This window comes from Beauveria bassiana (genome assembly GCF_000280675.1).
Source record: "Beauveria bassiana ARSEF 2860 unplaced genomic scaffold BBA_S00001, whole genome shotgun sequence".
In the NCBI taxonomy this organism is placed as follows: domain Eukaryota; kingdom Fungi; phylum Ascomycota; class Sordariomycetes; order Hypocreales; family Cordycipitaceae; genus Beauveria; species Beauveria bassiana.
In genome coordinates, this window is record NW_007930836.1 from 322,671 (window position 1) to 350,293 (window position 27,623).

General features: G+C 52.9%; 11 protein-coding genes across 11 annotated transcripts; 3 read left to right on the forward strand and 8 right to left on the reverse strand.

Moving 5' to 3' along the window:
* Positions 1 to 2,863: 2,863 nt before the first annotated feature.
* Positions 2,864 to 3,564, reverse strand: BBA_00110 (uncharacterized protein; the record flags this gene model as incomplete). The annotated part of the gene is made up of 2 exons (XM_008595207.1): positions 2,864 to 2,976; positions 3,033 to 3,564. The coding sequence occupies 2 exons, from the start codon at positions 3,562 to 3,564 to the stop codon at positions 2,864 to 2,866; spliced, it is 645 nt and encodes a 214-aa protein (XP_008593429.1).
* A 482-nt stretch (positions 3,565 to 4,046) lies between these two features.
* On the reverse strand, positions 4,047 to 4,386 carry BBA_00111 (uncharacterized protein; the record flags this gene model as incomplete). Its single annotated transcript, XM_008595208.1, has 2 exons — positions 4,047 to 4,248; positions 4,292 to 4,386. 2 exons carry the CDS (start codon positions 4,384 to 4,386, stop codon positions 4,047 to 4,049), a joined length of 297 nt encoding a protein of 98 aa, XP_008593430.1.
* Positions 4,387 to 5,426: 1,040 nt separating this feature from the next.
* Positions 5,427 to 5,774, reverse strand: BBA_00112 (uncharacterized protein; the record flags this gene model as incomplete). The annotated part of the gene is made up of 1 exon (XM_008595209.1): positions 5,427 to 5,774. The coding sequence occupies one exon, from the start codon at positions 5,772 to 5,774 to the stop codon at positions 5,427 to 5,429; it is 348 nt and encodes a 115-aa protein (XP_008593431.1).
* A 561-nt stretch (positions 5,775 to 6,335) lies between these two features.
* BBA_00113 (uncharacterized protein) lies at positions 6,336 to 6,794 on the reverse strand (the record flags this gene model as incomplete). Its single annotated transcript, XM_008595210.1, has 1 exon — positions 6,336 to 6,794. The coding sequence occupies one exon, from the start codon at positions 6,792 to 6,794 to the stop codon at positions 6,336 to 6,338; it is 459 nt and encodes a 152-aa protein (XP_008593432.1).
* Positions 6,795 to 8,452: 1,658 nt separating this feature from the next.
* Positions 8,453 to 9,733, forward strand: BBA_00114 (uncharacterized protein; the record flags this gene model as incomplete). The annotated part of the gene is made up of 1 exon (XM_008595211.1): positions 8,453 to 9,733. The coding sequence occupies one exon, from the start codon at positions 8,453 to 8,455 to the stop codon at positions 9,731 to 9,733; it is 1,281 nt and encodes a 426-aa protein (XP_008593433.1).
* Positions 9,734 to 10,121: 388 nt separating this feature from the next.
* Positions 10,122 to 11,271, reverse strand: BBA_00115 (peflin-like protein; the record flags this gene model as incomplete). The annotated part of the gene is made up of 4 exons (XM_008595212.1): positions 10,122 to 10,585; positions 10,657 to 11,050; positions 11,122 to 11,140; positions 11,231 to 11,271. The coding sequence occupies 4 exons, from the start codon at positions 11,269 to 11,271 to the stop codon at positions 10,122 to 10,124; spliced, it is 918 nt and encodes a 305-aa protein (XP_008593434.1).
* A 1,223-nt stretch (positions 11,272 to 12,494) lies between these two features.
* BBA_00116 (ChaC-like protein) lies at positions 12,495 to 14,601 on the forward strand (the record flags this gene model as incomplete). The annotated part of the gene is made up of 4 exons (XM_008595213.1): positions 12,495 to 12,662; positions 12,720 to 13,217; positions 13,621 to 13,679; positions 14,136 to 14,601. The coding sequence occupies 4 exons, from the start codon at positions 12,495 to 12,497 to the stop codon at positions 14,599 to 14,601; spliced, it is 1,191 nt and encodes a 396-aa protein (XP_008593435.1).
* Positions 14,602 to 15,385: 784 nt separating this feature from the next.
* On the reverse strand, positions 15,386 to 16,355 carry BBA_00117 (RNA recognition domain-containing protein; the record flags this gene model as incomplete). Its single annotated transcript, XM_008595214.1, has 5 exons — positions 15,386 to 15,489; positions 15,536 to 15,777; positions 15,901 to 16,007; positions 16,196 to 16,268; positions 16,336 to 16,355. 5 exons carry the CDS (start codon positions 16,353 to 16,355, stop codon positions 15,386 to 15,388), a joined length of 546 nt encoding a protein of 181 aa, XP_008593436.1.
* Positions 16,356 to 22,002: 5,647 nt separating this feature from the next.
* On the reverse strand, positions 22,003 to 23,107 carry BBA_00118 (HpcH/HpaI aldolase/citrate lyase family protein; the record flags this gene model as incomplete). Its single annotated transcript, XM_008595215.1, has 3 exons — positions 22,003 to 22,542; positions 22,638 to 22,951; positions 23,035 to 23,107. The coding sequence occupies 3 exons, from the start codon at positions 23,105 to 23,107 to the stop codon at positions 22,003 to 22,005; spliced, it is 927 nt and encodes a 308-aa protein (XP_008593437.1).
* A 1,059-nt stretch (positions 23,108 to 24,166) lies between these two features.
* On the forward strand, positions 24,167 to 24,691 carry BBA_00119 (golgi apparatus membrane protein TVP23; the record flags this gene model as incomplete). The annotated part of the gene is made up of 2 exons (XM_008595216.1): positions 24,167 to 24,446; positions 24,537 to 24,691. 2 exons carry the CDS (start codon positions 24,167 to 24,169, stop codon positions 24,689 to 24,691), a joined length of 435 nt encoding a protein of 144 aa, XP_008593438.1.
* Positions 24,692 to 25,183: 492 nt separating this feature from the next.
* On the reverse strand, positions 25,184 to 26,513 carry BBA_00120 (uncharacterized protein; the record flags this gene model as incomplete). The annotated part of the gene is made up of 2 exons (XM_008595217.1): positions 25,184 to 26,079; positions 26,189 to 26,513. 2 exons carry the CDS (start codon positions 26,511 to 26,513, stop codon positions 25,184 to 25,186), a joined length of 1,221 nt encoding a protein of 406 aa, XP_008593439.1.
* Between the last annotated feature and the right edge of the window lie 1,110 nt (positions 26,514 to 27,623).

Here is a 27,623-nt window from a genome sequence, read left to right on the forward strand (position 1 = left end):
GGGCGGCGATGACGAGGGAAGCATGAATCAAAGTATAGGATATGTTGCGATTGGTGCTATCTCGTTGCGCAAAAATTCAAGGAAAACAAAAAAAGACGGGAATAAATTCGAGATGACAAGGACAAGAAACAGACAAACAGCTGGAGAGCCGAATTGGCGTGGTTGTCACTGGCTCACAGCTGGCAGCTGGCAGCTGGCAGCTGGCAGCTCGCAGGCTGGCTGAAGCACACACACACAGACACAGACACACACACACACAAAGCAAAGTACTGGCTGGCTCCGCGATACTTGCTTTCTGCCGACCGACTGACACAACGACTAACCAAAGAGACAGTTCCTCAGCGCACGTCCCGGCGCACCCCGGCGTGGGGCCCAAAGTACCTCGAGGACGAGAGTTACCTTGAGTGCGCCGAGGCGGGGCCTGCGCCCGGGTGACCTCTCTTTTTTTCCTGTCTCTCTCCAGCACGCGGGCGCTGCAGCATCGATTGATGGCGGCACCAGTCAGCCAGCAAGTCGAAGCCATCAAAACCTATTAGTTCTTTCTCTATGAAATTCAGTAGTGGAAGAATTTTCCGTGGCTGCTGGATGAGCAAGCCTTGATGGCGCCTTGGTTGCTGGCGAGATACTTTTTGTCCATGACTAAATAAGTAGGTACCTACTGCTCAGTTACCTCCCGTGCTCCCTCGGGGGCGACCAGAGGTTGCAATGACAGGTTTGCCACTCTAATTATAAACTTCTCTCTGCAGGATGAAGCTCTGAAAGCTTGCCCCCCCCCCTGCTGCGACTTAGCTCCAGCTTCAAGCAACTATAACGCGCCCTATACGTTGACCAGGTAGTACCTGAAGCTCACTGGCGATCGCCGGGACTCGTGAGGGAGCTTTCTGGGGCGTGTGGCGTCTCAAGTTGTCCGCCGAGGCCCCTTGATATAACAGACCGCCTCCGCATGACTGCAATCTACGCTTTTCAAAATGTCCCAATCAAACGACATTATTCTTGCATTTTTCTCACATCACTCGTGCTTTTCAATTCTTGTCCAACCTTCGAAAAAGCCTGCTTCTTCAGCTCCGACTATCCAGACCCCTCCACAGCCTGCCTGCTGCCGGTGGCTTACCTCCACATGTACCTCCGTACGTAAAGGAAAGTTACCTTTTCTCTGCGGGCTCCCAGGGTCCAAAGGTACCTACCTCTCTCCGCATCGGTGCAATGGCTTGATGGTTTAATGGAGACGGAAAGCTCGCCACTGCCACATGAAAAAAATTCTGCAATGAATCTGCTCACTTTCGTTTCAACGGGGTCAAAAACAAAAAGAAAAAAATGCTTTGAACATGACTGGGAAACTAAGCCAAGACATGGACAAAGTCGTTGGCGCACATCAGGCTGTCTGCTGACTCGATGCGCAGCTCGGCGTGGCCGGTGCAAATCGGCTGGTACCACAACGAGTCAAGGTGCTGTCGACGCCAACGCCCACCAATAAAATATCAACTGGCCCTTTTCTACTAGGAATAAGTACGAGCCATGTATTGGATACCTTGACTACAATTACGTTACTCACAACTTGGTTCCTCTGTTGTAATAGGTCCTCTGTATTATTCTGGTGCGGGCTCGCGGGGTTGCAGCTGAAGCTATGGTGGAGTCTCTGACTCGAAGCTCCTCGCTCTCTCGTACTCTCTGACCAGTACAGTTTAGAGGGTTAGGTAGCTGGGATGCATTCCCAGTTTCCCGAACGTCTGCTCAACTGCTCTGAGCTCGCACCTCTTGTCTTTTTTTTTTTTTTTTACTCTTGCAGCTTATCCTTATCAGCCCAAATCAGCCACTCAGCGTCCTCGCAACTGTCACTGGCCGCCCCCGCTCCCCTCGCCCCCTCGTTAGATATGACTTGCAGCAGCTGCCACGCGCCGCATATCTGCATCTCCTGTATCTCTGTACAATCTGCACCGTCTCTGTGCGATATCGGCACGGCATCATTTCCTTTTTTATGATTAGATATATATCAAAACACACCCAGAAAACTGGCAAACTAAAAATGACACTGCGCCCGTCACTGCACCCCCTATCAACTTAGCGCCGCCCCTCCCGCATTGCTATTCGGCGTTCGCGGCCTTCCGCTTTGGGCTTGGCGGGCAAAATGACAAGCTCACTTATTACCAGTACATGTATAGTACGGCAATGTCCAAAGACACCAGACACCGTTCAACGTTCATCTCCATAACCGAATATACATCATTTCGAGAGAATCATGTGCCGCAACTTTTTTTTTTGTGATTTTATTCGCAGCTGTTCTCCTTTTCGGCTTAGACTTGCGCTCAGCTCATCAGCAGCCGCTCCTACCGTGCCTCCAGCTGTGCTAAGCGCGCAGGTATTCTGAAGCTCGACATGGATCGATGCTACCATTGTAACAGCAAATCGACAGACATTTTCAATTTATTGGCTTTTCAGGATCAGTACCATATACAAGCTCACAAAAATTGAGAACCAACGATAATGTCCCTGGTTTCACCTTTGCTCCAAGTTCACGGCATAGCAAGGATGAGTGAGTATAAGTTCCCTTCTCCATTACGCTTGTAACTGCTTCTTCAAATACTAATAAACACTTCTTTCGAATAATCATGAGGTTGTTCCCTTTCCAAGATCGGAAACTCTCTTTCTAACATAGCGTGTTTTTTTTTTTTCATCTATTAATACAATGCAATCCTCCCGACGCCTTCCCAACATACTTTTGAACAAGCCACAAATCAACCGGCCAACAACTCAAACACTCTGATTTAAAACCCAGCTCGTCCGTCACCTTAACATCTTATTCCACGGTGCACCACCCATCCTCTAACGTCCAGTCATTTCCCACCCAAGTCTCACTCTCTGACCGTCACCATACGACCGTCCCCGCCTCGGCCTTCCGTCCTCCCTCGGCAGCGCCCAAGCCAGCACGCCGTCGCACCCCATGTGCACCACGCCCTCCGGCGGCCAGCTCCTCGGAAACTGCGACCAGTCTTCCTCGCCCCCGTCAAAACCCAACCACCAGCACGCCCTCTTACGCGGGTCCGGCGCCGGCCTCGCCAGCACCAACAACCCCAGCGGCGTCGCGGCAAACGGGCAGGGCGCCACCGACACGCCGCCGTGCTCGTGCAGCCACCTCGCCACCTCCAGCTGCTCCCCGTAGCTCAAAAGGGTGAAGCACACGTCGCGCGTCTCCCGACGGCGAGGGTCGTCGAGACCTCTGTCGCGCAGTAAGCCGCCTGCGGGGATGGAACATGCGCTTCGACGCTGCACGACGCCCGACTCGCAAATGTAGACGCGGAGTCGCGGCACTGGGCGGTTTTGCGCGAGGGTTTGCGTCAGAATGGCCTCGTATACCTCAATGGACTGCAGCCCGGGCTCGACAAGCCAGGGAAACTTGCGGTCGGGGTGATCGCCGGCGGGGAGACCCGGATGGAAGCGCCGCTCGTACTCCGTCATGGTGCGAAAAAACGGGATGCTGCAGTTGTAGGGCTTGAAAATGTCATTGACCATCATCGGCTGGTAACGCAGCGCGTTGGAGCGGAGGATGGCGTCTATGGCGTTGGTCATGGTGGTTTTGCTTGTGTTGGTGTCGAGAGGTTGCTTGTGTTTGCTGTTGATTTGTAAAAGAAAAAAAGTAAACAGATCAAGAGAGAAGAGTGACTTTGTTTAATCCGAAACCAGAAATCAGGACCCAAGCGAAGAAATCGCCTGTTTATATAGTGATGCTCTTGTATTATCTCGCCTGGTAGGTTTGTGGGCGTTGCGCCAACACCGCCACCAAGAGTTAAGATACTCAAACTTGAGCAGGTGGGCGTTTTTCCTCCTCCAATCGTCATACAACTGTGAGATTTAATAACCAGCGACAAGTAGCAAAATTCACATAGACTTTGCTACATGGCGTACATATGGAATCCAGCGTCGAGAAAGACGAGCAAAGTAAAAAGCCACAAAAGAGAAAAGAGTGAATACAAATCTATACTCAGGCCCTGAAACTATCCACAGACAAAAAGAGAAAAGAGTGAATACAGCTCTATACTCAGGCTTTGAAACTATCCACAGACGCAAATGTTCTCAAAAATCTCTTTCGACTTGCCAGAGAACACCCGACAGGCCTGCGAGCGACCTTCCATGTCGTGGTTCCAGCCCTCGGGGTACAGCCCACGACACCGGTCCCAGTACTGGAGCGCAAACTCCCACTGCTCCAAGCCCTCGTGCGCCTTGGCAAAGACGAGGCAAATATTGGCGCGGTGACTTGGGTCTGTAAGCCTCTTGAAAGCTTCTAGGCCCAACTCACGCACGTGCCGGAAGTCGATCATCTCTTTCCAGAGCTGCTGAGCGATCCAGATCTTGCCGAAGGCGTTCTGGGATACCAGTGATGGTCAACACCATGGTGAGATGATGCCAAGACGATGAAAACTGGAAATAGTCGGTACAGTCTTTCATAGGCTTAAATATCCTGTAATTTTCCAACGTCTACAGAGCTCGTTTAGGAGATTAACCAATATAATCGCAGCGCTTCTTTCCAAGTCAGTCACACACACCTTTTAGACCGTCTTCCAGAGGCTAAAAGACACTCTTTGACCGCGAGAATGAATCGAAATATTGCGTGTCAGATTCTATTCTTTTTTTTTCCAATCGCACATTGCCGACTACTTTAAAGCAGGCATTATATACGTTGAGCATACGCTTGCAACCAAACTTGACCATGCTCCATTATAGGTTGACGTTCTTTCAGCCACCATCAAAGAGGCTTCCATTCAAGCCTTCGTCTCATGAGCGAACACACCAGAGACGCCTCATTTAAACTTTCTTTTGGCAAAGAACAAGCCTTAATGTCCACGCTGGTTACCACCCACGTGCCACCGTCCCACAAGACCCTTTCCAGCCTCCATTTATCGATTGTCAAAAAAAAAAGAGAAGAAAGAAGAAGAGTCTGTTCATTCACGTCGCATGAAAAAAAAAAGTATTTCGACAAGGGCAGGACTTGAACCTACGCGGGCGAACCCATGTGATTTCTAGTCACACTCCTTCTTTTTAGAGTTAGTAATGGTTCACAAACAGTGGAGCACGATGAATTACTTACAACCACTCGGACACCTTGTCTTCTCATGTGGATCAGGGCGAGAGTTTTAATACTAAGAAGGCCTGCAACTCGAATCAATCTTAACTCTCTGCTTCTCTCACCCGGTTTTGGCAAGTCCAAGTCTTTTGCACCTCTTCAACCGTGCAATCGCATTACAAACGTTCTGCCGCTTACATTTATTCCAGAGTCCCTCTTGAATTGTCTGTCGTCATTCATACTACCCTTTATAACTTACCATTCCCCCAACTTGTGCATCTGAACACACTACTACTCACAAAGCCCGCCCTTTGACGCATTGCATCTCCCAACTCAAAGCCCTCTCTCGCCCTCCATATATCACTCTCTCTCATCCCGCACCAAGCGCATACACCCCCATCGCCATGCACCGCCGCACGCCACGGCCCCCCGCGCGCTCGATCCACGTCCCGCGGCCGCAGTGTCTCGCCAGCCGGTACGCCCCGCACGCGATCCGGAGACCCCTGATCGCCTCGGCCCAGTCGCGCGCGGCCAAGACCTCGAGCGCCTCCACCTCCCACCGCAGGCCGAGGTACAGATATCTGTTGGCGCTGTCGGCGAAGCGGTCCTGGCAGATGCGGCGCGCGACCTGCGCGTGCGCCAGGGCGGTCGCGGGGATGGGTGGGTGGTGGTCGAGCGCGGCGCTGGCCGTGGCCAGCCAGAATTCAGAGGGGTGCATGGCTCATGGACGGTGTGTATATGAGACTTTTCGTGTGTGTTGTAAAGTCTGGACGTCTCTTCTTGATGCAAGGTCCTGTGCAGTACTTGTTGTCTGCGGTAAGCGCTTTCATGGATAAACAGCTGCTTCGATGGGTTCCTTCGCAACTTGATCGCTAAACAGAATCAACTGTGTAGACTCCATTGCCAGTGCATGTAAGATTCAATCTTCTCTCTTCCAATTTTATTTTTGTTTTGGCTTCTCCCTCGCCATACGCATCAACGATGCTGCACGCGGCCAGCTGCCTAGAACCTAGCCGCCCAGTCTGCCGTTCCGAGATTGCACGAGCGGTTCTCTTCCGAAGCGGCATCGTCTCCGCCTACTCTAAGAGTTACGTCTTATTCTTCATAGGCTGGGTATTGGAAGCGTATTACGTGCAGATCTTGCGGGTGTTGTTCGTCCCTGTTCAAAGTCGGGCCGTCTATACATGCTTGTATCACACTTTGTCACGCGAAAACAAAAAGCTAAACGGCTCTATGATGATGCCAATCTATGAATTGTTTGTAAATAGTCAAAGACGAGTTATTTGTTGTCGAGAACCGAAATCGTCCGCTTAGCGTGTTTCTCCCACTGCCCTAGATCAGCGCCTGAGACACAATCTTTGTAAATCGCCACAAACTTGGTATATACTTGGTATAAATGGTGATCATGATTTGTCCAGCCGTCCTCGTCCACAGCTCTGGCCACCTCCAACGCCACGAGAGCCTCTACCCACTCGTTACGGGCTCCACAGCAGTCGCTCAACTGTTTATAGGCTAGGGCTTGGACTTCACCGTCCAAGCTCGTGGAGTTGGTGACGGCCTCGTGGGCGAACCACTTGGCCATGTTTTCCATGTCCGGCTTCGGGCTCAATTCCATATGCGACAGCGCCTCAATGCTCATCTTAATCAAGTTGATGATTTCTTCTTCCCTTTCCTTGTAGTTGGAGTCGTCGGGGCCAGGCCGATCGCCCCACGAAGTCTCATCTTGGCTCGAAGACATGGCAAGGCAGAGTGATGCGGTAAAACTAGCGTTCGTCGAAGTAGCTTTGATCGATGTAGGTGGATTTGTTGGAGAAGAATTAAAGGGCTTTGAGTTTCTTTTATACTTTGATCAGACTTTGAAGCGATGACTAAAGTGATCTTTCTTCTTGTACCAAACGACCTGACTTCTAGAACCGATGGCAGCAAGTGCATTCTTTGTTGTGTAATTGTCTAAATGAAACTCGCTCACGCGCACAATGTCAAACGTCGTAGAAAGAATTGTCAAACCAACTCGGCTTCTCGCGACTGATTCAACGGCGGGATGGAGGCCAATTACGTACAGATCAGGCATATTATTGATCTACGCAGCTGCTCTTTGGTCAAGTGTTTGGGCAGGTCACCCCCCGTCCATGTGCAACAACAACCACAACAACTGCTACTACGTAAACAGAGAACAACAATGACGACGACAAGATTGGCGATGGGTTGTCAAATATTAGTTTTTCGTGAACCATGTATGCCGACTGGGGTTGCAGTAGACGTCAAGTCTAACGGGGCCAACAGCGGCAGGTGCAGAAACTGGTCAAACCGAACACTCGCCAGCAACGAATACCGTTGACAAAATCCACCAAAACAATGCCGTTGCCAGTCTTCAATGCCTTTCTGTTTCTAGTCAATTTTGCTTAGGCCCGGTGGTGGCGCGCTACCCCGGTCGACGCATTCCATCCAGTAGCGACCCACTGCCTACTAACGAATGGATCAGCAATGGTTGTTGGATAAGCGAACCAAGATGTTTTTCCCGCGGTTATGAGGAATACTCTATAAAGAAATTAACATATTTTACTCGATATGAAGTTTCTCTCTCACTTCTCGTCATTAGTTTTGGACGAGCGCTAGTCGTACTACTCGCGCTCGTGGATGCATGCAAACCATGGCCTGGTAATGCACGATGCAGTGTTTATCCAGCGGCACGGCCTATTAACAAACTAAGCTGAACGTCTTGAATTTCTTGTGGAATATCCCCTGTAATTCACGGTCGTGGACACACTCTTCAACCGCAGGCTAGCACGGACAAGTTGACACAATCGGCATTGCTGACGCACTTGCCCTGCGACTGGAATGCTTCTCTTTCCGTGACCACGTCTTCACACCAGAGTAGAATGTCTGGGAAAATTAAAATGACGTTTTCTCGCCAATTTCCGTCTCTACGTAGCTTTGGAATGAAAGCTCAGTTTCCTTCTACAAAAGATCACGACTGTTCGTTCGTCTGCTTTTGTCTCATACTTTAGCATGCCCATTGTGTAAATGGACAAGGCCCACAGCAACCGATACAGCAATTGATCTGGTCGGGTTGACCCATTGGGGAAACGATATCCATGCGGCAATCCCAGAGACCCGTTCATCGTCAGGCACGGTATGGAGAGTGCTGCCTCGACAACCCACCGGAACAATGGACTGGATGGCACAGGCTATGGAGTTATATGTAGTCTTCTTAGATATCATGAAACCCACTCCACGATATTTTTATTATCCCACAGCTGACAACTTCAATCTTCTTCACCGGCCGTCAGATAGCTTCTGGCACGAATCTCTGCCTTTGAGTAGACGTTTCGCCTTGTTTTTCACTACGCTCCCTCTCACGGGGGCAGCCGTTGTACGCCCTCTCCATCCACGAAGATGGCGCTCACCGTCAAGCAGCTCCACGGCGCGTCCAGCTTCCTCCTCACCTTTGAGCCCATTGACACCTCCGACGTCGCCCTCTCCACGCAGCCCTTTCACATCCTCCTGGACCCTTGCATCGTCGCCGCCGACGCCGACCTTGCTCTCTCCGCCATCGACGTCGCCCTCATCAGCAGTCCCCGCCGCTGCCACTGCCATGAGCCCACCCTGCGGCGCCTTCCCCCCCGCACGCGCATCCTCGCCGCACCGCTCGCCGCGCGCCGCATCCGCGGCTGGCGCCACTTTCACACCGTCGAGACCCTCCCGCGGTGGGACGACAGCGCCCGCGGCGCGCGTAGGGACGAGGAGCGCGACAAGATACTGCGAATCCCCGTCCTATCCAGAATTTTAGGCGGCGAGCCCGGCGAGGTGACCCTGACGTACATTGGGCCGAAGCGCGGGTCGCATGTCGCGATTGGGATTACGTACCGGCCGCCAATGGTCCGCCGACGCACGGCCAGCCCAGTCCCAACGCCTCCGCTGCGGCTCCCCACTCCGGCGCCGAGCTTCTCCGCCGACGACGGCGGCGGCAGCAGCAGCAGCAGCGTCACTTCCGGCAGCCCGCCGCTTTTCCTCCCCGCCACGCCACCACCACCACCACCACTCACACACACCGCAACTCCTACCAGCGCGAGATCCTGCGGCATACAGGACAGCACCGTATCGGTCGTGTTTGCGCCGCACGGCATCGCGTATACCGCGCTGCAAGGCTACGCGACCGCGCACCTCCTGCAGGAATCGGCACTGCCGCTGACCGCTCTTCTATACTGCTTTGACAATGTCTCGCCGCCGTGGTATTCCTACCGTCACCACACCCACCGCCGCCGCAGCGCGCTTGCGGGCCAGGAGACGGCGGCGGCGCTGGGTGCGCGCGCGTGGATCGGCGCGCGCGGCAGCAGCGGCGGCGGCGACAAGGACGGTCAAAGGGCCGTCGAGGTGCAGCGCGCGTTGGATAGGTGTTTTGCAGACGGCGGAGAGGCGTCGCCGGATGGAAGTAAGCGTCACCTGCTGACGGGGTCGCCGGGCGGCGGCGGCGGCGGCGGCGGCCATCACTATCCGACCGAGGTGCGGGCGCTGGCGGTGGGCGAGGAGATTGCAATGACGAGCGAGGGGGTGTGGGAGGAGGAGACGCTATTTTCGGACGAGGGCAAGAGGTCGCTGGAGTTGCTGGGGCTGGGGCTGGATATGGGTAGTGAGAAGGGGTTGCTGCCCGTGGACTGGCTGGGCAACGCCTGGTGAATGGGCAAACGGTCTGAATTTAGCGGGCTGTTTGAATAAGACCGAGAGTTTTCTTTGCTGATTCTTTGCAAGGCGTCTTGTTTTATACCTTGCCGCATATGCGTTTCTTCACTTTCTTCTGCTATTCCATCTTCAATACTTGGTTCCGGGTTACCATGCAAAATATCATGACAACTGCTTTGCGAGGCAAATATACTAATGTATAATATATCAACATATTGGATTGTCGGCCATGGGTATCATCGTATCGCCTTCGTCATGTGTATCAGTTTCTACGCCAGAATCGCTGAATTAGTTCATCAGAGCCATCTATGGCCCATCATGTGCTGTTTTCCCCCCTATCAGCTTCTCAACGCTCGACGATGGTATCCATTCCTTCCACCGGGAATTACTTCATCTGCTTGAGGATTTCGCTCAGGAAGTCCTCGAAGCTTAGGGTAATGTACCCATCCCTATCGTCGTCATACTTTTTAAATACGTCCGTCATGCGCTTGAGCGAGATGCACGCCTGCACAAACAGATCAAAGCTCATGACGCCCTCATTGCGCTTGTCGTAGGTGCGAAAGAGCAGCTCAACAAACTGCGGGGAGAGGCGATAGCGAAAGGCGATGAGGGCGTCGGTAAACTCGGAGAGGGAGATGTTGCCGGAGCGATCGACGTCGAAGCGGTCAAAGAGGGTGCGCCAGGAGCCGAGAAAAGACCAGAGGCCGCAGAACTCGTCAAAGCCGATGCTGCCGCTGCGGTCGGCGTCAAACATGCGAATCATCATGCGCACCGTCTGAATGTCAAAGGCGGTCCAGTCGCCGTTGACGAGCGCGACCGAGAGCTCTTTTTCGGTGAGCTGGCCCGTGCCTGTGCGGAGCAAGTCAGTGTAAGCGCCCAGTTTCGCCTGTGGGTTACGTGAAAGACAAAAGGTCACGCACCAGCCTTGTCTACGGCACGAAAGAGGGGCCGCAGCGTCGGATCAGAGCCAGAGTCTGCGCCAGGCGCAGGAGAGGGCGGTGGTACGGAGGTCAGGGAGGGCCTGGTGTCGGCAGAGGGCGGCGGCGGGCGGTGGGAAGCGACGTTGGCGGGCGGCGAGTGGCCGTAGTTGCTGGGCTGGCGCAGGTTCTGCGTGGGCGAGGGTCGGGCGTATTGGTCCTGCTGCCGCGTGTGCTGGTCCTGTGGCCGCGCATACTGTTCTTTGGGCGGGGGCTGCGGGTTTTGGTTGTAGCGCTGCTGAGGAGGCGGTTGCTGATAGTAATTCTGCTGCTGGGGCGGTGGCTGCGGGCGGTGCTGCTGCTGCTGCTGAGGAGGAGGGGGCGCCTGGCCAGGTTTCTGTTTGTCGAGTGGTCGTTAGTCGGACATGTGTACTCAAGACTGAACCGATTGCTAAAACTTCGACCTACTTCATTTGGCTCCGCAAATCTGCCGCGAAAGCTTGGTTAGCAGGAGAAGAAAAAGCGTCGTCGTTGAAACGGGGGAGCTGTTGGGTAGCGAGGGGGCGTTTGTACGTACCTCGGGAGAGAGTCTGGGTCGTAGGATCTATTGTAGGCCATTTTGGCGTCTAATTTTCCTTGGCTCGACCGAGCGAGGCCAGTATCAGGGCTAAATAGGAGAAGACGGGGGGGTAAAGAAAAAAAACTTGACGACGAGAGCAATGAAGGAAGGGAGGAGAGAAAATGGACAAGGCCTTGTTGAAGTAAAAAGGCCAAGACTGAACGGCGGGGCAGGCAAAGCGTCGCGCTTAGCACTACCAGTGCTGTACCACCAGTAAATACCTAAGTATGGCAGTACCCGTGGTACGAGCTGGCGGGCGTTTGTGGGGGTCCATTGGAGAGCTCCGGAAGGATGACGCACCGTCGGCACCGTCGGGCACGAACCCGGGCGGTAGCGGAGGCTGCTTATGCAAAGCCACGACAGAAATAGATTTTGAGAGGTCGCAAATTTATTCAGTATGACTTGCAGTACTGGTGCGATTTCCGCTCGATTCAACAACTAGATATTAAATTGGAAAACCCTGCGGGGTGATTTCGCATGCCGCCTCGTCCACTACTCTGTCGTGCCGCTCCGATGCTGTAGTTGGACCTCGGAGTTTTCATTTGACTTTGGCTTGCAGAATAAATGTGAGTTTCTACGGTATATGTGAATTTTCAGTCAAGTCAGTAGAACCCGGGTTGTATACGACGGGAGCACAAATGATGGCCACGGTTGCAAACGCAAACAAAGACCCAAGGCACATGTACCCCTCCCCAGTCAGAGACATGTCGAGACACAGCAAGAAAAGTACATTTTGAATTTTCCATCTCGAAATCGTTCCCTCTGCAAATTAGCCCTCGGAAATTACTCATCGCCTCGCAGACCAATATCCAATGCCCCCTCTCTTACTTCAACGTCGCCATTGATCCCCTGCCTCAACACCAAGCGGGGCTCGCTCCAGGCGGGCCGGTGCCCATCGTGAATTTGTGCATAAATGTTGGCCCCAACTCCGCCGCCCTTCGCAAACGCTTAAAGGAAACACCGTTCCATTTTCACAACGATAGCGCCACTATCGTTCGCGTTCATGGCAGTACACGCTCGCACAGAACCCACTACCATTTAGTCGTTTGAACTGCACCCGATCTGGTGTCAGCGCTTCGGGCTCGCTCGCACCTTGCATGACACGAAACTCAGAGCTTGTCTGTGGTTTGTCCATTGTATTATCCAACAGTTATCGATTCTTTTCATTTGCACAGTCGCCCTTTTCTCGCCCTCTTTAGACGGCTTCATAGCCTACTTTCGTATGTCGTCCTCTATGCTGTCCGCCAACTCGCCTTTCGGCCTGGCGGTTCTACAGACCCAGGTGCAGCCCTCTTCTGTTCAGTTTCTCGGCCTTTTGAGTCAGGACTCAGACCTCCGTGTATCAGTGTACAAGGTCAAAAAAGATGATCAGGTCTGCCTCATGAAAGTTGTACGTATTTTTCCAACCAACCCTTGGACCAAATTACCAAGATTCACGCCTTCTCAGTTCCGCGGCCAAAACAACCCCAAAACGTCTGACTCCGATGAAGAGCCTTGCTTGTTTCTGCGAGAATTCAAAGAGTACAAGCTTCTCAAGCAAAGGGGCTTCTGCGACAGAGGAGTCGTTCCCGACTTCTATGGAATAATACGGGAAATCGACGTTTTACTCTGGCCTTTCCTATCTCCATTTGTAAACGACAAGTTTCGGCCCGATGCTGTCTTTATCGAATACATTCCAAATGCGGAACCTTGCCAAATCAGCAACTTCTCAGAGCATAATCTCGCTCGATTCGCGCAAGTGCTGAGCGAGTTCCATCAGATGGAACTCCTTCACGGTGATTCGTTGCCGCGAAATATGCTAGTTGTCAAGCAGGAGCCCCGTGATAGAATCGTATGGATCGACTTTGACTGTTCGCAGATTGTACAGCGAGGCAAATGCCAGGACTACACCGAAACCAAATTTATCCAGGAAGAAGAATTAATGACCGAATTTGTAGAGTTCTTGGTACGTTTTTTTTCCACTGTGTCGGGTGACGCCCATGCATGTATGGACTTGGCTAACTGGCATTATTACAATCAGGCTGAAGACACTAAAACGGGGGAAATCGATAAGACGTGGCATTATTACTATTAATACTACTCCTGGCTAAGCGACATGGGACTTTTCTACGTAAGGAAAGCGATTAATGATGTTATGACTTGAAGAATGAAACATATTTCATCATGTATTACTAATACAAGCTTTGGTCCAACTAATTTAACTACCGCGCATTGCCGCTTTGGTCTGCAAATATAGCCTTTATCCTTTTCCTTACCTCTTGTCAGATTTGTCTCAGATCTGCCCACACCCGCTACGCGCGCACGCAGCACAGACTTGCGTGGCACCAACAACAACAAACGACAAACAGTTGACCAAAACCATGGCTGACGAGTCGGCAGCCCCCGAATTCTGGCTCTACGGATATGGGTACGTTGCATTGCCTACCTACCTTTCTACCTATTAATCGTTCGCTGCCAATTACCTTTTCACTTTGGCCTTCTCGGCAAGCTGACATTGTCACTCACCCCGCGAACGTAGAAGCCTCATCTGGAAACCCCCGCCACATTTTGGTACTTGACCCAACAATGCCATGATGCCGCGCCGCCTCTGTTGGTTTTGGTTTTCGGCCCCCAAATCACTATGACTTGCGTACTTACACCATCCTTTTTCCTTTGGCTACCTACAGACCGACGAATTCCAGGCTACGTAACCGGCTACGTTCGCCGCTTCTGGCAGGCATGTTCTCCCTAGACTTTCCCCCTCCCCCCCCTCCCCCGATTCCCGGTTTTACTGACAATTTTTTGGCAGGCAAGGTAGAGTCTCTTTATACTCTCCAGCTGCATTTCAGCCTGTTATACTCACACACCAGCGTTTTTTTCTTAGTCAAGACCACCGCGGCACGCCCGAAGCGCCCGGCCGGGTCGTCACTCTCCTCGAGCGGTCCTACTGGGAGGACCTGACGGACCACCACCACGGCTCGGCGCCCGAACGAGTCTGGGGCGTCGCCTACCGCATACGGCCCGACAAGGTCGCCGAGGTCAAGAGTTACCTCGACATTCGTGAAATCAACGGCTATTCCATCCACTACACGCCCTTTCAGCCGGCGGACGGCTCCGCGCCCATCCGCACCCTCGTCTACATTGGCACGCCCGACAATGACCAGTTCGTCGGGCCACAGGACCCGCAAGCGCTGGCGGAGCACATCTTCAAAAGCAGAGGGCCCAGCGGCTTGAACAAGGACTACCTTTTCGGGCTGGATGCCGCTCTGGAGAAGCTTTCGCCAGAGAGCGGCGACGAGCACGTCGCGGACCTTGCCCGGCGCGTCCGGGCTCTGGAACAAGCTGCTTGAGAGCCCTCCTCGAGTGGCGTGCCCATGTCCATCCCACATCACTTGACTTTTGCAACAACAACATTGGCAAGAGGTAGAGTTTTGGGGGAAAATGAGAAAAATACTGCATCGTAACATGACGAATAGAAGACCGGAAGAGTTTTAACACAAAAATAGAATCCGTTTTGTTGTTCGTCCCTTGCACCATGCCAACTATTCAGCCTTCTTTTTTTTTTTTTTTTCACATCACTTGAACATATAACATTAACGAGGTAGACTTTGGAAATTTAGAAAAGATTGCATCGTACATGAAGAATAGAAAACAAAAGAGTTTATATAGGAAAATGGAACCCTTTTTTGTTTCCCCTTGTTTGCATGCCAACTATTCAGCTCTTTACAAATACGAGCTTCCGGTTTCCTCACGCATGAGCGCATGAGCGATCATACATCTTATTCAGTCTCATTTAAAACAAATGAAATAAAAAAAAAAGAGATTCATAAAAGGAGACAAATCAACGCAGTTTACCAGCGGTTGGCTTCCGATTTTTTTCCCCCTTTCCTTTCCTTTCCTTTCCCTTTACCCTTTCGTAATCAAAGCAGTGCAAAGACGTCACCAACTCCAGCAATCGTCATATCAATCAGCCCCAAGATTGAAAGGCAGTGATTAGAAGAAAGAACAATAATGGGCCTGCCATATCGAAAGCGTTGTTCTGCAGCGCCAGCTCGTCGGCGACATCGACCGTGGACCGAAACGTCCATTCATGCGTTGGGACGTCACGCGGAGCTGGCGACTGGCAGCGGTGGTTTAATAGCCTTGTCCACCCTGGGGAGGCGGCTGCTGCGGCTGCTGTTGCTGCTGCTGCTGCTGCAGGGCCGGGTCAGGGTAGGCATACTGGGGAGCGCCGTATCCTGCACTCGTTAGTCGGTCGTCATCATCTCGACTCAATATTCTCACCTTGAGGAGGCGGCGCATAACCCTGGGGTGCAGCCGGGTACCCGCGACCGTAAGCGACAGGAGGATAGACGTTGGGCTGGCCCATGGGATATCCGCCACCCTGAGGAGGGCCGCCGTACTGGGGAGGGCCGCCGCCGTAGCCACCGCGCCCGTAGCCGCCGTGACCACCGCGTCCGAAGCCTCCTCCGCCACGGGGCCCATTGTCGGAAGCCTTGTCGACTCGAATCGTTCGGCCGTCAAACCTAAACCAGAGGAACACGTATGAGAATCAGGCGGCTAAAGCGCACGGATGCGGACCTCGAGCAAGCAGCGAAACTCGGTCTTGGTGAAGCATGACTGGCATGAGAGAGGATAAATAATCATACTCGACATTGTTCATCGCAGCGATGGCACTCTGGGCATCCGCTTCCTGGTTGTACCGAACAAAGCCGAAGCCGCGGCTTCGTCCAGTGTCTCGATCCTTGACCACGACCTTTGGGGGGAGACATTTGCATTAGAGGGATGATTGCGCACAATATTTTCCGCGTAACAAGGGGGAAAAGCAGCCGTGGCGCATTTGCGCCATCAACTCAGCTGCTCGGTATCGGCAAGCGAAGCAAAAGGCAGCGATGGGAAATCAAGAAATGATGGCAAGATAAGACGCGCAAGCTCAAGACGTACCGCTTCTTCAACGGCGCCAAACTCTTCAAACTTTTGGCGCAGAGTGGCCTCTTCAGTGTGCCATGCGAGGCCGCTATAGGAGCACATGTTAGTCGCGCAGTCGATGCAGGGAGAGAAGGCAGGTATGAAGTGATGCGCACCCGATAAAAAGCTTAGCCATGGCAGCGAAGGTTGATGTCAATGAAGCTGAAGCTGCTGGAGATGGGTTTCTCGGTATTGGAACGATTCTCCGCGATGGGGCCGATTAACGTTGTTTGATTCACTAGTCCTCGGGGGTTTTCTGGTATGTGAATGGCGGTGCTGCGGAAAGGTGTTGATGTAGGTGTAGAAGAGGGGTAGCTCAAGGGTGTTCCCTCTTTTAAGGAGCAGAGACAAATAAGAGCCGAGCCAAGCAGATAGGTACCACACACTGTCCTAGGTACTTGTACGGTACGGAAAAAAGCCAGAGGTGTACGAATAAGTAGGAAGACAAAAAGATGGAAAAGTAGGTTATCAGAAGAGCGGATGGGATGGGCGGCGGACAGGGAAAGGGGGGGGTGGGACGTGGGCGTGGGCGTGGGCGTGGTGGACAGCCTATTCGTACTGCACCACCAGCACAGCAGGACATGCAAAGTAACAAGGCGAAAGCAGGGTCAGGCCGAAAAGGCAAAAAAGCACAACGGCAACGCGTCCGCTCGTTTGAGGGGCAGACCCAATGAGGGACGGGCATTGGCCCATTGGAAACCAAGAATTGGGGGCAGAAGTGGCGGGATGAAGTGAGTGCGGTAGTTGCCAAAGAGGAGTAGCTCAGCTAACTTTCTAAGCTTAGCTGTTATTGCGACGAGGACTGGAGGGGAAGCTGTCCAGGTCAAAAGGTGTGCCAGGAGTGCCAGGACAGTGCAAGAGAAGGACGCAAAACGAAGCCAAGCTACCATGTCCTGCTAGGCTCTGTTAGACCCTGCTAGACCCTGCTAGACCCTGTCCGGGGGAGCATGTGTCTAACATGAGCATGGCATACAAGGTGCGCCTATCAGTACCTAAGCCCGCTAAGGTACTACCTAGTGGATGAGATCTTGCTGGCACGGTGCGATTTAACAAGTGGTCGCACGGAATAGATGTAGCATCGCCACCAGTGCACAAGTCGACACCGATCACAACTAAATAAGTTCTGAGCAGTGGTTCATTAGGATAATTGGTGATGGGGGTGTGGCAGAAGGAAGAGGAGGGGTGAGCTTGGCTGCTGCGTGGCTCATGGTATAGCGAAAAAGCAAAGGCTATCTGCGGACTTCTACCGATAGTCATTGATCGGGGTACAAGCTTGGTACCAAGCGCGCAAAATCTGCTGATGAGGAGATGAGCTAGTTCTGAGCCAACGGTGACTTGACGGCAGGCGGCAGCATCTTGCGACACGACTAACTAACGGTGAGGGCTTGCGATGGGAACAAAGGGCGTCGCAGTATTATTATAAAGGCGTGAGTAATCCGTAACTTGAGCAGAAACGGTTGGCTGCCTCCCCCACTCACTGTTCAGTGAATTGCAATGACTGGCGCACGCACAAGAGCTATTTCGAAAAATATGCTCTCAATACTTGTTCAATCAAACGTTCCATTTTCCATTTTTCTATCTCTCTCTGCAAACCTTGAGAGGGCGCAGATTATTACCATGGTGTGATGAATGGCGACAAGTGGGTGCTGCACAACCGCTGATCTAGCCGAGAATTTGAGTTTTTGTCCTAGATTATTGATGACCAAATGCTTTTTATTAGAGCTTGGTGATTTTCTTTCCCTTTTCTTTTTTTTCTTTTGACCATGTCAAGGGGGTTAGATAAGAGACGAGTTTGCTCGGTGAGACTGCAGCACAGGTTGTGGTTTCAACTAGGAATCATGTCCTCAGGCCAACAAAAGACCACCTGCCAAGCTGCTCCCGAGAATAAAATGACTCGAGCGGACTATGGGAATGAATAACCACCATGGAACAAAACGCAATTGCCCCTTTCCCCGAATTGATACGGGGTGGGAAAAAACAGCGGCCCATTCAGTTTGCCAGGCAGGAAAAGGGAAAAGTTATAGTGCCTGCAGCTACAGAGGGGGCCGCTAAGCCGTAAAAGGCCTCGCAGTGCTTCAGCGGGGGTTTCAAAATTGGGGAGGGGAACTGTGACGAGTAATAGCAGTACATGCATGAGAGCAGCTTACGTACTCTGTATATGCTGTGAGATTCAGATGTGGACCAACGCTGGAGACGACGACGGACAGAGAGAAGCACAGGCGACCAAAACAAAACAAGAGAGAGGCAAATGGCTTGGGGCAGATATTTATTTATGCCAGCGACCACTGTGGCTGTTTCGCCCATGAAGGTGGGCATGCATGGGAAACGGTTCTAGGCCTCCACTACAGGCGCTAGGGACCTGGCGCCAACCACTGAGCCGAGAGCTTTCTCTTTGTCTTTGGCATTGTCTCTGATGAAAGGGTTCGTTGAGGAGAGATGGGGAGGGGGGGGGCGGGTAAGGTGTCAACTAGAGTGGCAAGTCGATCAGGGATGGCGATGCGGGACTCGCTAGCGAAAAACACACACGCGGGCGGGATCGAATCATTGAGAAAAGAAAAGGAGGGTGCGCGGAACAGATAGATTGTGCGACCGTCATGGCTCTGACCAGACACGGGTAAAAAAAATTCGAGCAATAAGTATGAGTGAGAAGGATGCACGGAGATGGCGCTTGCCCGAGCTTCTTTCGAGAACGATGAGGGAGGAGGGGGTTGGTCGCACACAAGGCCACACTGCACAACTTGATCATCCTTTTTGTATCCTCGTAGGGGTTACACAAACTCCATCTGCAGCAAAGTGCGAAAGTTTGTCGCAGCAGCTACCCTTGTTGGGGCCAGGCTAGGGATTGAGCTGCTGCAGACTCGTGCTGCCAGGCCGTGCTTCTTGCCGTACAAGCATTTTGTGTTTGTTGGCACTGACTGACTGCTCTCTTTAGTTGATGAAGCAACAGGACGCAGGCTACCTGGGTTGACGAAACTGATCGCCGCTTTCTCACCAGCTCACCACCAAAAAAGCGGCCGACATTATGTCACCCGCGTGGCAGGTAATCCTTGACAGCTTTGTCTCGCCCGTGAGCTTGAACGCTGTTGGCCGGCAATCAACTTGCGACCAATCGATACGTAACTAAAGCGTCACGTTTCCGGTTTCTAAACTCGGATCCCCCACGTTTTTCTTATACTATATATATACATATCTTATCTCAATCGTTTAGTTTTCAACAAAGCGCAATTGGGCGAGTCATCTGGACGGCCCTCTACACCTACACCTACTCCGCGCATGCAATATCACCCCATCATCCCCAAAAGCACCATCACAATCTGCGTACCAGGGTCCCATGCTGTTAGGATCATTTGTCTGTAACGCAAAGCCACGAGTTAATACTTATCCCTGCCTTGTCCCACCAAAAAGTCCGGGCTTATCTCACCAGCCGTGAAAGGTTGGCAGCCACCAGCATCCAAACGATATCTCGGTTGCTTTCTCGTAAGGGGGCGCGATGTGCTGGATACACAGTTGAAAATAATTGCGACGAAAAAGAATAGCGTTTAATAATAATAAAAATATGAAAGGTCGCCCATCTTCGCCTTCTTACATGACCACGTCTTGTACTTGACATCTAACAACTACTCTAGCTAAAAATGGTGGGCAGTGTAGGCGAAGCAACATACACCATTTCGTCTCGTTAATTTTTTTCTTTTTTTTTTTTTTGCAGTTTTATTGTGCTGCTCGTTTGTCCTTCCTCGGCCGTTTTCTCTTCTTGCATGTCCCGGCTCTAATTTACACAGGCAGAACGGGTTACGGCCTTCAGGTCCCTTCCCAATGCGTCGTCGCCTGCAGAGGCTTGTGTTGCATGCTGGGGCCGTGCGGTGCAGACGATGGAGAGCAGGTGACAGCTTTATCCTTTGGTGCCGCAGATACTCAGCTCTTCTTTTCTTTCTCGCAACCTGGCCGTCACCACGTCGTCGTCAACCCCCAGTGACAACGGCCAAGTTCATGTTCCAACCCCCAGGTGGCTGATTATGTTGGCGCGGCATAGGCCAATTATACCTACTACTTGATTACAGCAACGGTAGTGCTGTACGTGATGCTGCAGTTGTACGGCGCGCAACTTGGCCGTGGTTGCCTAGCAGCGCCATATGCGCTGCAAGAGCCACCTTGCACGGAGGCTGGACTACATCAACGAACTGAGCAGCTGAGACTGCGTGGATTCACATGCAGTGACACTGATCGGAACATTCGAAATGGATGGAATCGGTGAGCCTGAGCCTTCTCAACTACCTTGTACTCCAAATGAGTTGCACATTGATCCAGCGACCGATTATTGTGCACGGTGGCTTGCCACGTTATCAGCGCCGCAGCATGACGAGACGAGGCATCATGTACAACAACACTCTCTATCGGAATGTCTCCCAAAACATTCTAGCCCCAACCGCCTAGGCTCATCTCACTCTTTTTGTGCTTCTTCTCATCGTAGGACACATCATCGCGCCGAGACCCCTGCTCTGCCGCAGGCGACACCGAGTTCAGCACCATCGCACATTGACGCCACGCCCGAGCCGGTGCCAGAATACCTTGTTCGAGTCCCCTGCAGCGCCGCCCGTCCCGACGAACCATCCAAGTACGAAAGAAAGCCACGGCGAAAGACGCGCCCAGACCGGTACGACACCAGTCACCAGCATCGAGAGAGGAAAACCTTGTCTCGGCGCGAGAGGCGCGAGGAAAAGAGGAAGGAGCTTCGTTTGCGAAAAGAGGTCGTCTCCAATTTTTACTGCTCTGCCACAGAAAACAGGCCTGTTCTGGTAATTGGTCCTCCGCTCACAGGTAGCACCACGATCTACAGTCGACTCACACAACGGATAGATGAAACCTGCTTTGGCGACAGGGGCTTTCGTGAACGGTCGAGGCTCCGTGTCAACTCCGCGTGGGTTCAAACAGGCCCGAATTTGTTGGACTTCGCTAACACTGTTGCAGTGGCCGATTTGACATTCAATGAGCTGACATTTCCGATTACACAGAAGGCCGCGCCTCGGGCAGCGTCGCCGCAACTTCCGAATGGTGCCCGTAAAAGACCCAGTTTACAGGAAGAAACAGCTCCGGAGCAGATCAATAAAATATCAGCAGATACATGTGCTGTCATCGGAGGGTGCCCAGATACTCCTACCCCAAGGCCAGGACAATGCCGCGGGGAAGGGCCGAGACGGCAGCGGCGGCCGAGTAACGAAGGCGTCTCTGAAAAAGCGCTAAAAGAGCATGTCCACTCAAGAGATACAACGCCTCGCCCTATAATCAGATATGTAGACAGCGGCGCTGATACCATGAGTCAGGTTGGAACCGTCGCGCCTAACGGCTCGAGAGACAAGCCTCATGTAGAGCTTCCTGCTGGCGAATTTGACAAAACCGGACAGGCAAACTTATACGTTCCATACTACAATCGGCCAGTGTACATGCCACAATATCATGGGACGGGTTATTCGAACACAGGCATTCATCCACACGTAGGTCTACAGCCAGGCCTGGGCTCAGCCGAACATGTTTTGTCGCATTGTCCAAGTCAGCACGTCGATAGTATACCGATGCAGCCGCAGTGGTTCATTCACGAGCATAGAAGCAGAGACTTTAGCTGCATGGCGCCAACGCCGGATGTATACGATGAATACGCATACCCTGGTCCAATGCATGAGCTAGAGCCACTCTACAGACCTGACGAGGAAACAAAAGCATTCTGGAGACCCAATTTTCTCCGTTAGATGACTTTTATATCTTGTATATTAGATTTTAGGTTACAATACTTATTCTGGTTCTTGATCTTTCCATGTCGTTCGTAGACTGTCGACATCCATGCCGCACTGTTCTGCCTTTGCCACAATGGACCGAGCCTTGGCAGATACGGGAGCGTCAATCATCTTGCCGTCCATTGTCCAAGCACCGCGTCCAGCAGCCGCCGCCTTTTCATCAGCAACGACGAGCCGCACGGCCCATTCCACCTCTTCCGGCGTCGGCGCAAACAGCCGCTGCACCGTATCGACCTGCGAAGGGTGAATGCACTGCTTCCCGTTGAAGCCCATGGCCTTGCCGCCGGCGCACTCGTCCTCGAGCGTGCGCAAGCCCTGATCGCCGCGAAACGACGTGCACACGAGATCAATGGCGCTGGGCAGGCCAAAGGCCTTGGCGGCGGTGACAATGGCGGAGCGCGCGTAGAGAAACTCGGACAGCGACGGCGTGCGCGTAATGGAGAGATCGAGCGCGAAATCCTCGGCGGCAAAGATGAGGCCAGAGAGGTACGGCGAGGCGCGGCAGATGCTGGGCAGGTCGACAATGGCCCTGGCGGACTCGATCAGAGCAATGATTTCAATGGGAGAAGAAGCGGATGAGGAGGAGGAGGAGGAGGAGGAGGAGGAGGGAGGGGTGGCGCGTCGGGGGCGACGTGGCGTAGGACGTCGGTGACAAAGGAGAGGTCGGCGGCGGATTCGACCTTGGGCACGACGACGGCGTCGACGAGCGGAGAGGGCGCGAGGGTGGTGAGGTCGTCGAGGGCAAAGGGCGTGGACACGGCGTTGATGCGCACGGCGAGCTCGGAAACGGTGGAGGGTCGGCGGGGGAGCGAGGAGAGGTGGGCAGCAAGGTGTGTCCGGGCCGAGGGCTTGGCTGAGGGGGTGACGGAGTCTTCCAGGTCGTAGGTGATGTTGTCAGAGGTGAGGCCGAGAGACTTGGTGAGCATCTTTTGGGACGAGGCGGGGACTGGAAGCATGTTAATATTAAGAGTTATAGAGTAAGGAGGGTTATAGAGGGAGTTTTATGTATGGATGGAAGGGAGGGGTTACCGTATAAGAGGGAGCGCCGAAGAATGGCGGATGATTTGGCGGCGGCGGCGGCGGCGGCGGCGGCGGTGGCCATTGTGAACGAGGTGAGTGAGGGTACTGGCGATGAAGGCGACAAAGTGTATGTGCAAAGACGGTCTAGAGCTATTTTATCATAATTACACAGTCATTCAGTCGTAAAATTGCATAAAACATGTGCTTGACATGCCATTGAAGAATTGCTGATGCTGGTGTGTTGAGATGAAGCCATCTCGGTGACGTCGTCGTCTCTCTCTCCACAACAACCGTTTGTCACCACCGATGAAGCTGATCCCAGATGGGCATAGCGGCCCGTTTGTCCAACCCGCGAAACGAACCAAGTATCTCCCTCCGCAAAATTACACCAACCAGGTACATGCCCATCTATCTAAGGTAGCTCCCACCAGCCACGCACCACGCCAGCCACAACTCTGCTTCCACGTAAGTGACTACGGTAGGTAGGAAGCTTGCGCGCGACTACACTACATCATCCCTCCCTCCTCCTTTGCCGCCAGAACCGAGCCTGGTCCTTTGCCTCTTCTCAACAACTCGTCACTCAATTGCAGGTCGACCTTTTGTTTCAGACGGCCGCCAGAGACTCGACGCGCGCGCGCGAACCCTTGGGGAAATCAAAAGGGTTCGGGCCCCCCCCACGCCAATCCCTCATCGGACCACGTTGACTACATTCGCGCGAACCCGCATCACCGAAAACGAACCAACGACACACGACACGACACACGACACGGCGAAACAGACATGGAAGCCGCGCAGCCTCTTCCTGGCTCGCTGAGCTGGAGGCTCTCTTCGCATCCAATTACGCTTCTGACCTTTTTAGGCTTCAGAATATGTACGAAACAAAAACAAGCCCCCCCTTCTTGCCCTCTCTCTCTCTGGGTCTTGACAAGAGCTGCGCATCCAGCTAACGTTTGTGTTTTTTTTTTCTTGTGTATACAGCTAGCGTTGTGGTTTATTTCCTCGGTCTATGGGTCATCAAGAGCATGTACGTTGAGTAAATCTTCTTTTCCTCTTTTGCCCTTTTTTTTCAGAAGCTACCTATTCCACAAGAAGCACAAAAGAGTTTGTTCAACCGCTAACCCACGACCACCATCACAGGATCATGATCTTCATCATCACCATTCTCCTTCTCGCCGCCGACTTTTACTACCTCAAAAACATTGCCGGCCGTCGCCTCGTCGGCCTCCGCTGGTGGAACGAAGTCGACCCCGCGACGGGCGACTCCAAGTGGGTGTTTGAGAGCAGCGAGCCCGGCACCAAGACCATTAACCCGACCGACGCCCGCTTCTTCTGGCTCAGCCTCTACGTGCAGCCTCTGCTGTGGATTCTGCTCGCCGTCTTGGCCCTCGTGCGTCTGCAGTTTCTGTGGCTGCCCCTCGTTGGTACGTTTTTTTCTTTTTTTGTTTGTAAAGGGGAATGATGGGGGTCAGCATGTGATTGATTGCTAATGTTGGGAATAAAATAACACACAGTCATTGCTCTTGTGCTCACCGTCATGAACACGCTGGCGTTTTCGCGCTGCGACAAGTTTAGCCAGGCGTCCAACTTGGCCGGCAGCGCGTTTAGCAGCACCAACCTTGCCGGCACGCTGGCGACCAACATGGTTGGCCGCTTCTTCTCCCGCTAAGGCGAAACAGAGCAGGGCAGAATTTGATGCATTAGAGCAAGAAGTATTTGGGGGGGGGTGGGGGTTTCGCAGAGGCTATGCAACGCCGGTCCCCGAGGATATGTGCCGGTGTCATTTTTGTGAAGTGTTGGTGTATGGATAGGTCATTTTACTGCATGTGCCGCGTCTCATTCACGTGTATTACAATTTTACTTGGACAAGTTTCAAGGGCTTGCTTACTTCAGGAATCGATGTTAATGTCAAATTTGTGCTCGCCGAATCATGTAAACTATTCTCTGGTATTATATAACGAATGCAATGGGTCATCTCTGCTCGTGCCGTTCAAGAAGAAACGAAACAAGCGCTGATCAACAGCTCCCGTCCCGGCATCCGGCATCCACATTCCCCTATGTTCAAAATCAGGGTCACTCTGGCGCCAACATGTTACTCCCATTTACAAATAAAATGCCAACTCAAAACTCTCTTTGCGTCAACAAAACTTTGACCCTCTCTTCACCGTCTTCTGCCATTCACGCGCTGAATGTCGTCGTCCAGCTGCGCCTCCTCCTCTTCTAACCGGCGAATCTCCTCGGCCGTCATGCCCTCTTCAACCAAGTGGCGCGTCACGCCATTGCTCGTGCGGCTATGACGACTCTCAGCCGCCGCCGTTGTCATCTTGGGCGGCGACGGCTGCCGCGCCACATCCTCCCCTGGCGCGACGCGGCCCCCGGTGGCGGCGCTACTCCGGCGACGGTCGTGGCTGTTTGTCAAGGTCGAGTTATCGTCGCGGTACGGCGCAATCGCCGCGTCTGACGCGCTGGCACCGCCAGCCACGCCGCCCTTGGCGAAGCTCGACAGCTTCTCCTGTTCAGCGGCGTGCGTGTGGTGCAGCGCAGCGGTCGAGGACGTGCCGCGGCTGCGGCGACGGCGCAGGAAGAAGAAGATGGCGAGGGCAGCGGCAAGCAGCGCGGCGATGCCCACGGCGATGCCGGCAATAGCGCCAGTGCCGAGACCCCCGCGGCCGCGGTTGTGAGTCTGCGAGGAGGGGCTGTTGCCGCCGATGGTGGGCATGTCAGAGGAGCTGTTGCCGTTGCTGTTGTTGTCGTCGTCGCTTTTGTTGTTGGGAGGGGTAAAGCCGTTGTGGCCGCCGCTGCCGCTGCCGCCAGATTGAATGGGCTCCTCCCTGGATATGTTGTAGTAGGATTCCTGGATTTTTCCCCAGACGTTATTGCTCAGTTGTTCACCATCATTGGGGGTAATGGAGAAGGCCTTTGAAAAAGTCTCTCCCTCCTGTTTGCCGGAAGCCCAAGTAATGCCGATGACCATGACTTTGTTGAGCTCATTATGGTGCTTCTTGTTGACATCGGTGACGTTGAGGCAGACAAAGGTCTTATTATTTGCGTCGGACCCTAAGAATGGCTGGTCAGTCATGTTCAATTTTGCTTGACTGACGCTCTCCAGCAACCGTCCAAGCCAGAAACGACAGCAAGAAGAAGAAAAAGAAGGGGGCGGGCATACTTTGGAATAGAATCCCGTTCTGGGCATCTGCCTCGGCGGAATCTGTTAGATTGCGCGTCTCCGGCTTTGACTCGGTGGGGTTGCTGATGTACCACCCAAAGCTCTTGACCTGAACGCTGTCGTTTGCCGGCTTGAACTGCATGTCAAACGGCCTGTCGGGCTTTCCACGCGTCTGCATGTTGTACACCTGGCCGTCGGAGTTTGCCTTGATAGTGATAACATCGGGGACGCTGCTTTCCGTGCGCGCGGGGGTATGACTTCCAAAGCTCGACATCGGGGTCGCTGATTCGGGCCCTGACGGCGATGCGGACAAGGGCGAGTTCATGTTAATCCTGTGCGGTGTGTGTGTGTATGTGAATAAAGATTGATGTTTATGATGGTGTCGTCGAATATGGTCGCATACACCTATGATTGTCGTCACTCCGAAAATCACTCGACTTGCTTCATAGAATTTCCTACTCGTCTTCCTCCGCAATGACTCCAGAATAGAGCAAAAAAAAAAATAGTCGGTCAAGTTGGGGATCAAGACCGAACAACAGCCAACAAAAAAGTACCGTGATGTAAAGGAAGGAGGGGGAGGAACAAGACTTTAATCAAAGCCTGACTCAAGGCAGAGCTAGCCCTCTGACCAGATGACAAGACGGCTTGTGAAGAGAATGGCGCCTTGTATAGCTTGAGCCGTTTTGGAGTTGTAAGACGAGAGAGAAAAGACGAGGCCAAGGTGTCGGGTGGTGGTGGGCGGGTGGTGTAAGCGCCCAACGGTCCAACGAGCAGAGAAGGCTGTGTCCCACTACCTACCTACCTACCTACGCAGGGGTGTAGACAGGACGAGGGGGGAGGGGGGAACTCCCGCCGCCGATCCGCAGGGCTTTCAGCGCGGGAAGCCACAAAGAAAAGTCAGTTCCTCTCGAGGTGGTGCTGGTAGTTGAGAAAAAAGGACGTTGGGGCTTGTTTGCTTTGCTACAGTCAGCTTTCAAAGTCTGGGGAAGAGCATCAAGAACAGCTCGGTGCAACTAGGGAACAACGACCAGTAGGTGCCTAGCTAGGTATGGAGTAATACTCCGTGGCTGCTGGTATCAAATATGAGGTAGGACTGGATCCGATGACATGCTGGGGTTGTTAGTTCAAGGCTGATTTCTGGCTCCTCACTCCAGGTGCGGGTGACGACTTTTGGCGCGATTACTTGCTACATTAACTCGTTGCACATATATTTATATCCCAAAGAGCTGCTCCGTCTCGACGACTCAATGTCGAGAAATGAATGATTTTTACCCCAGACTAGGCTGTCACAGCGTCGCTCCAGCATTTGTTACCGCCCAGCTTCTGTTTCGTGTCTCTGGTGATCTGTCACTCTGATACCCCCCTCGTCTTGTCTTGGAAAGACATTTTCGACATTTCGGGGGTTCTTTTGTCAAACCACCCTGCTATGTACGGT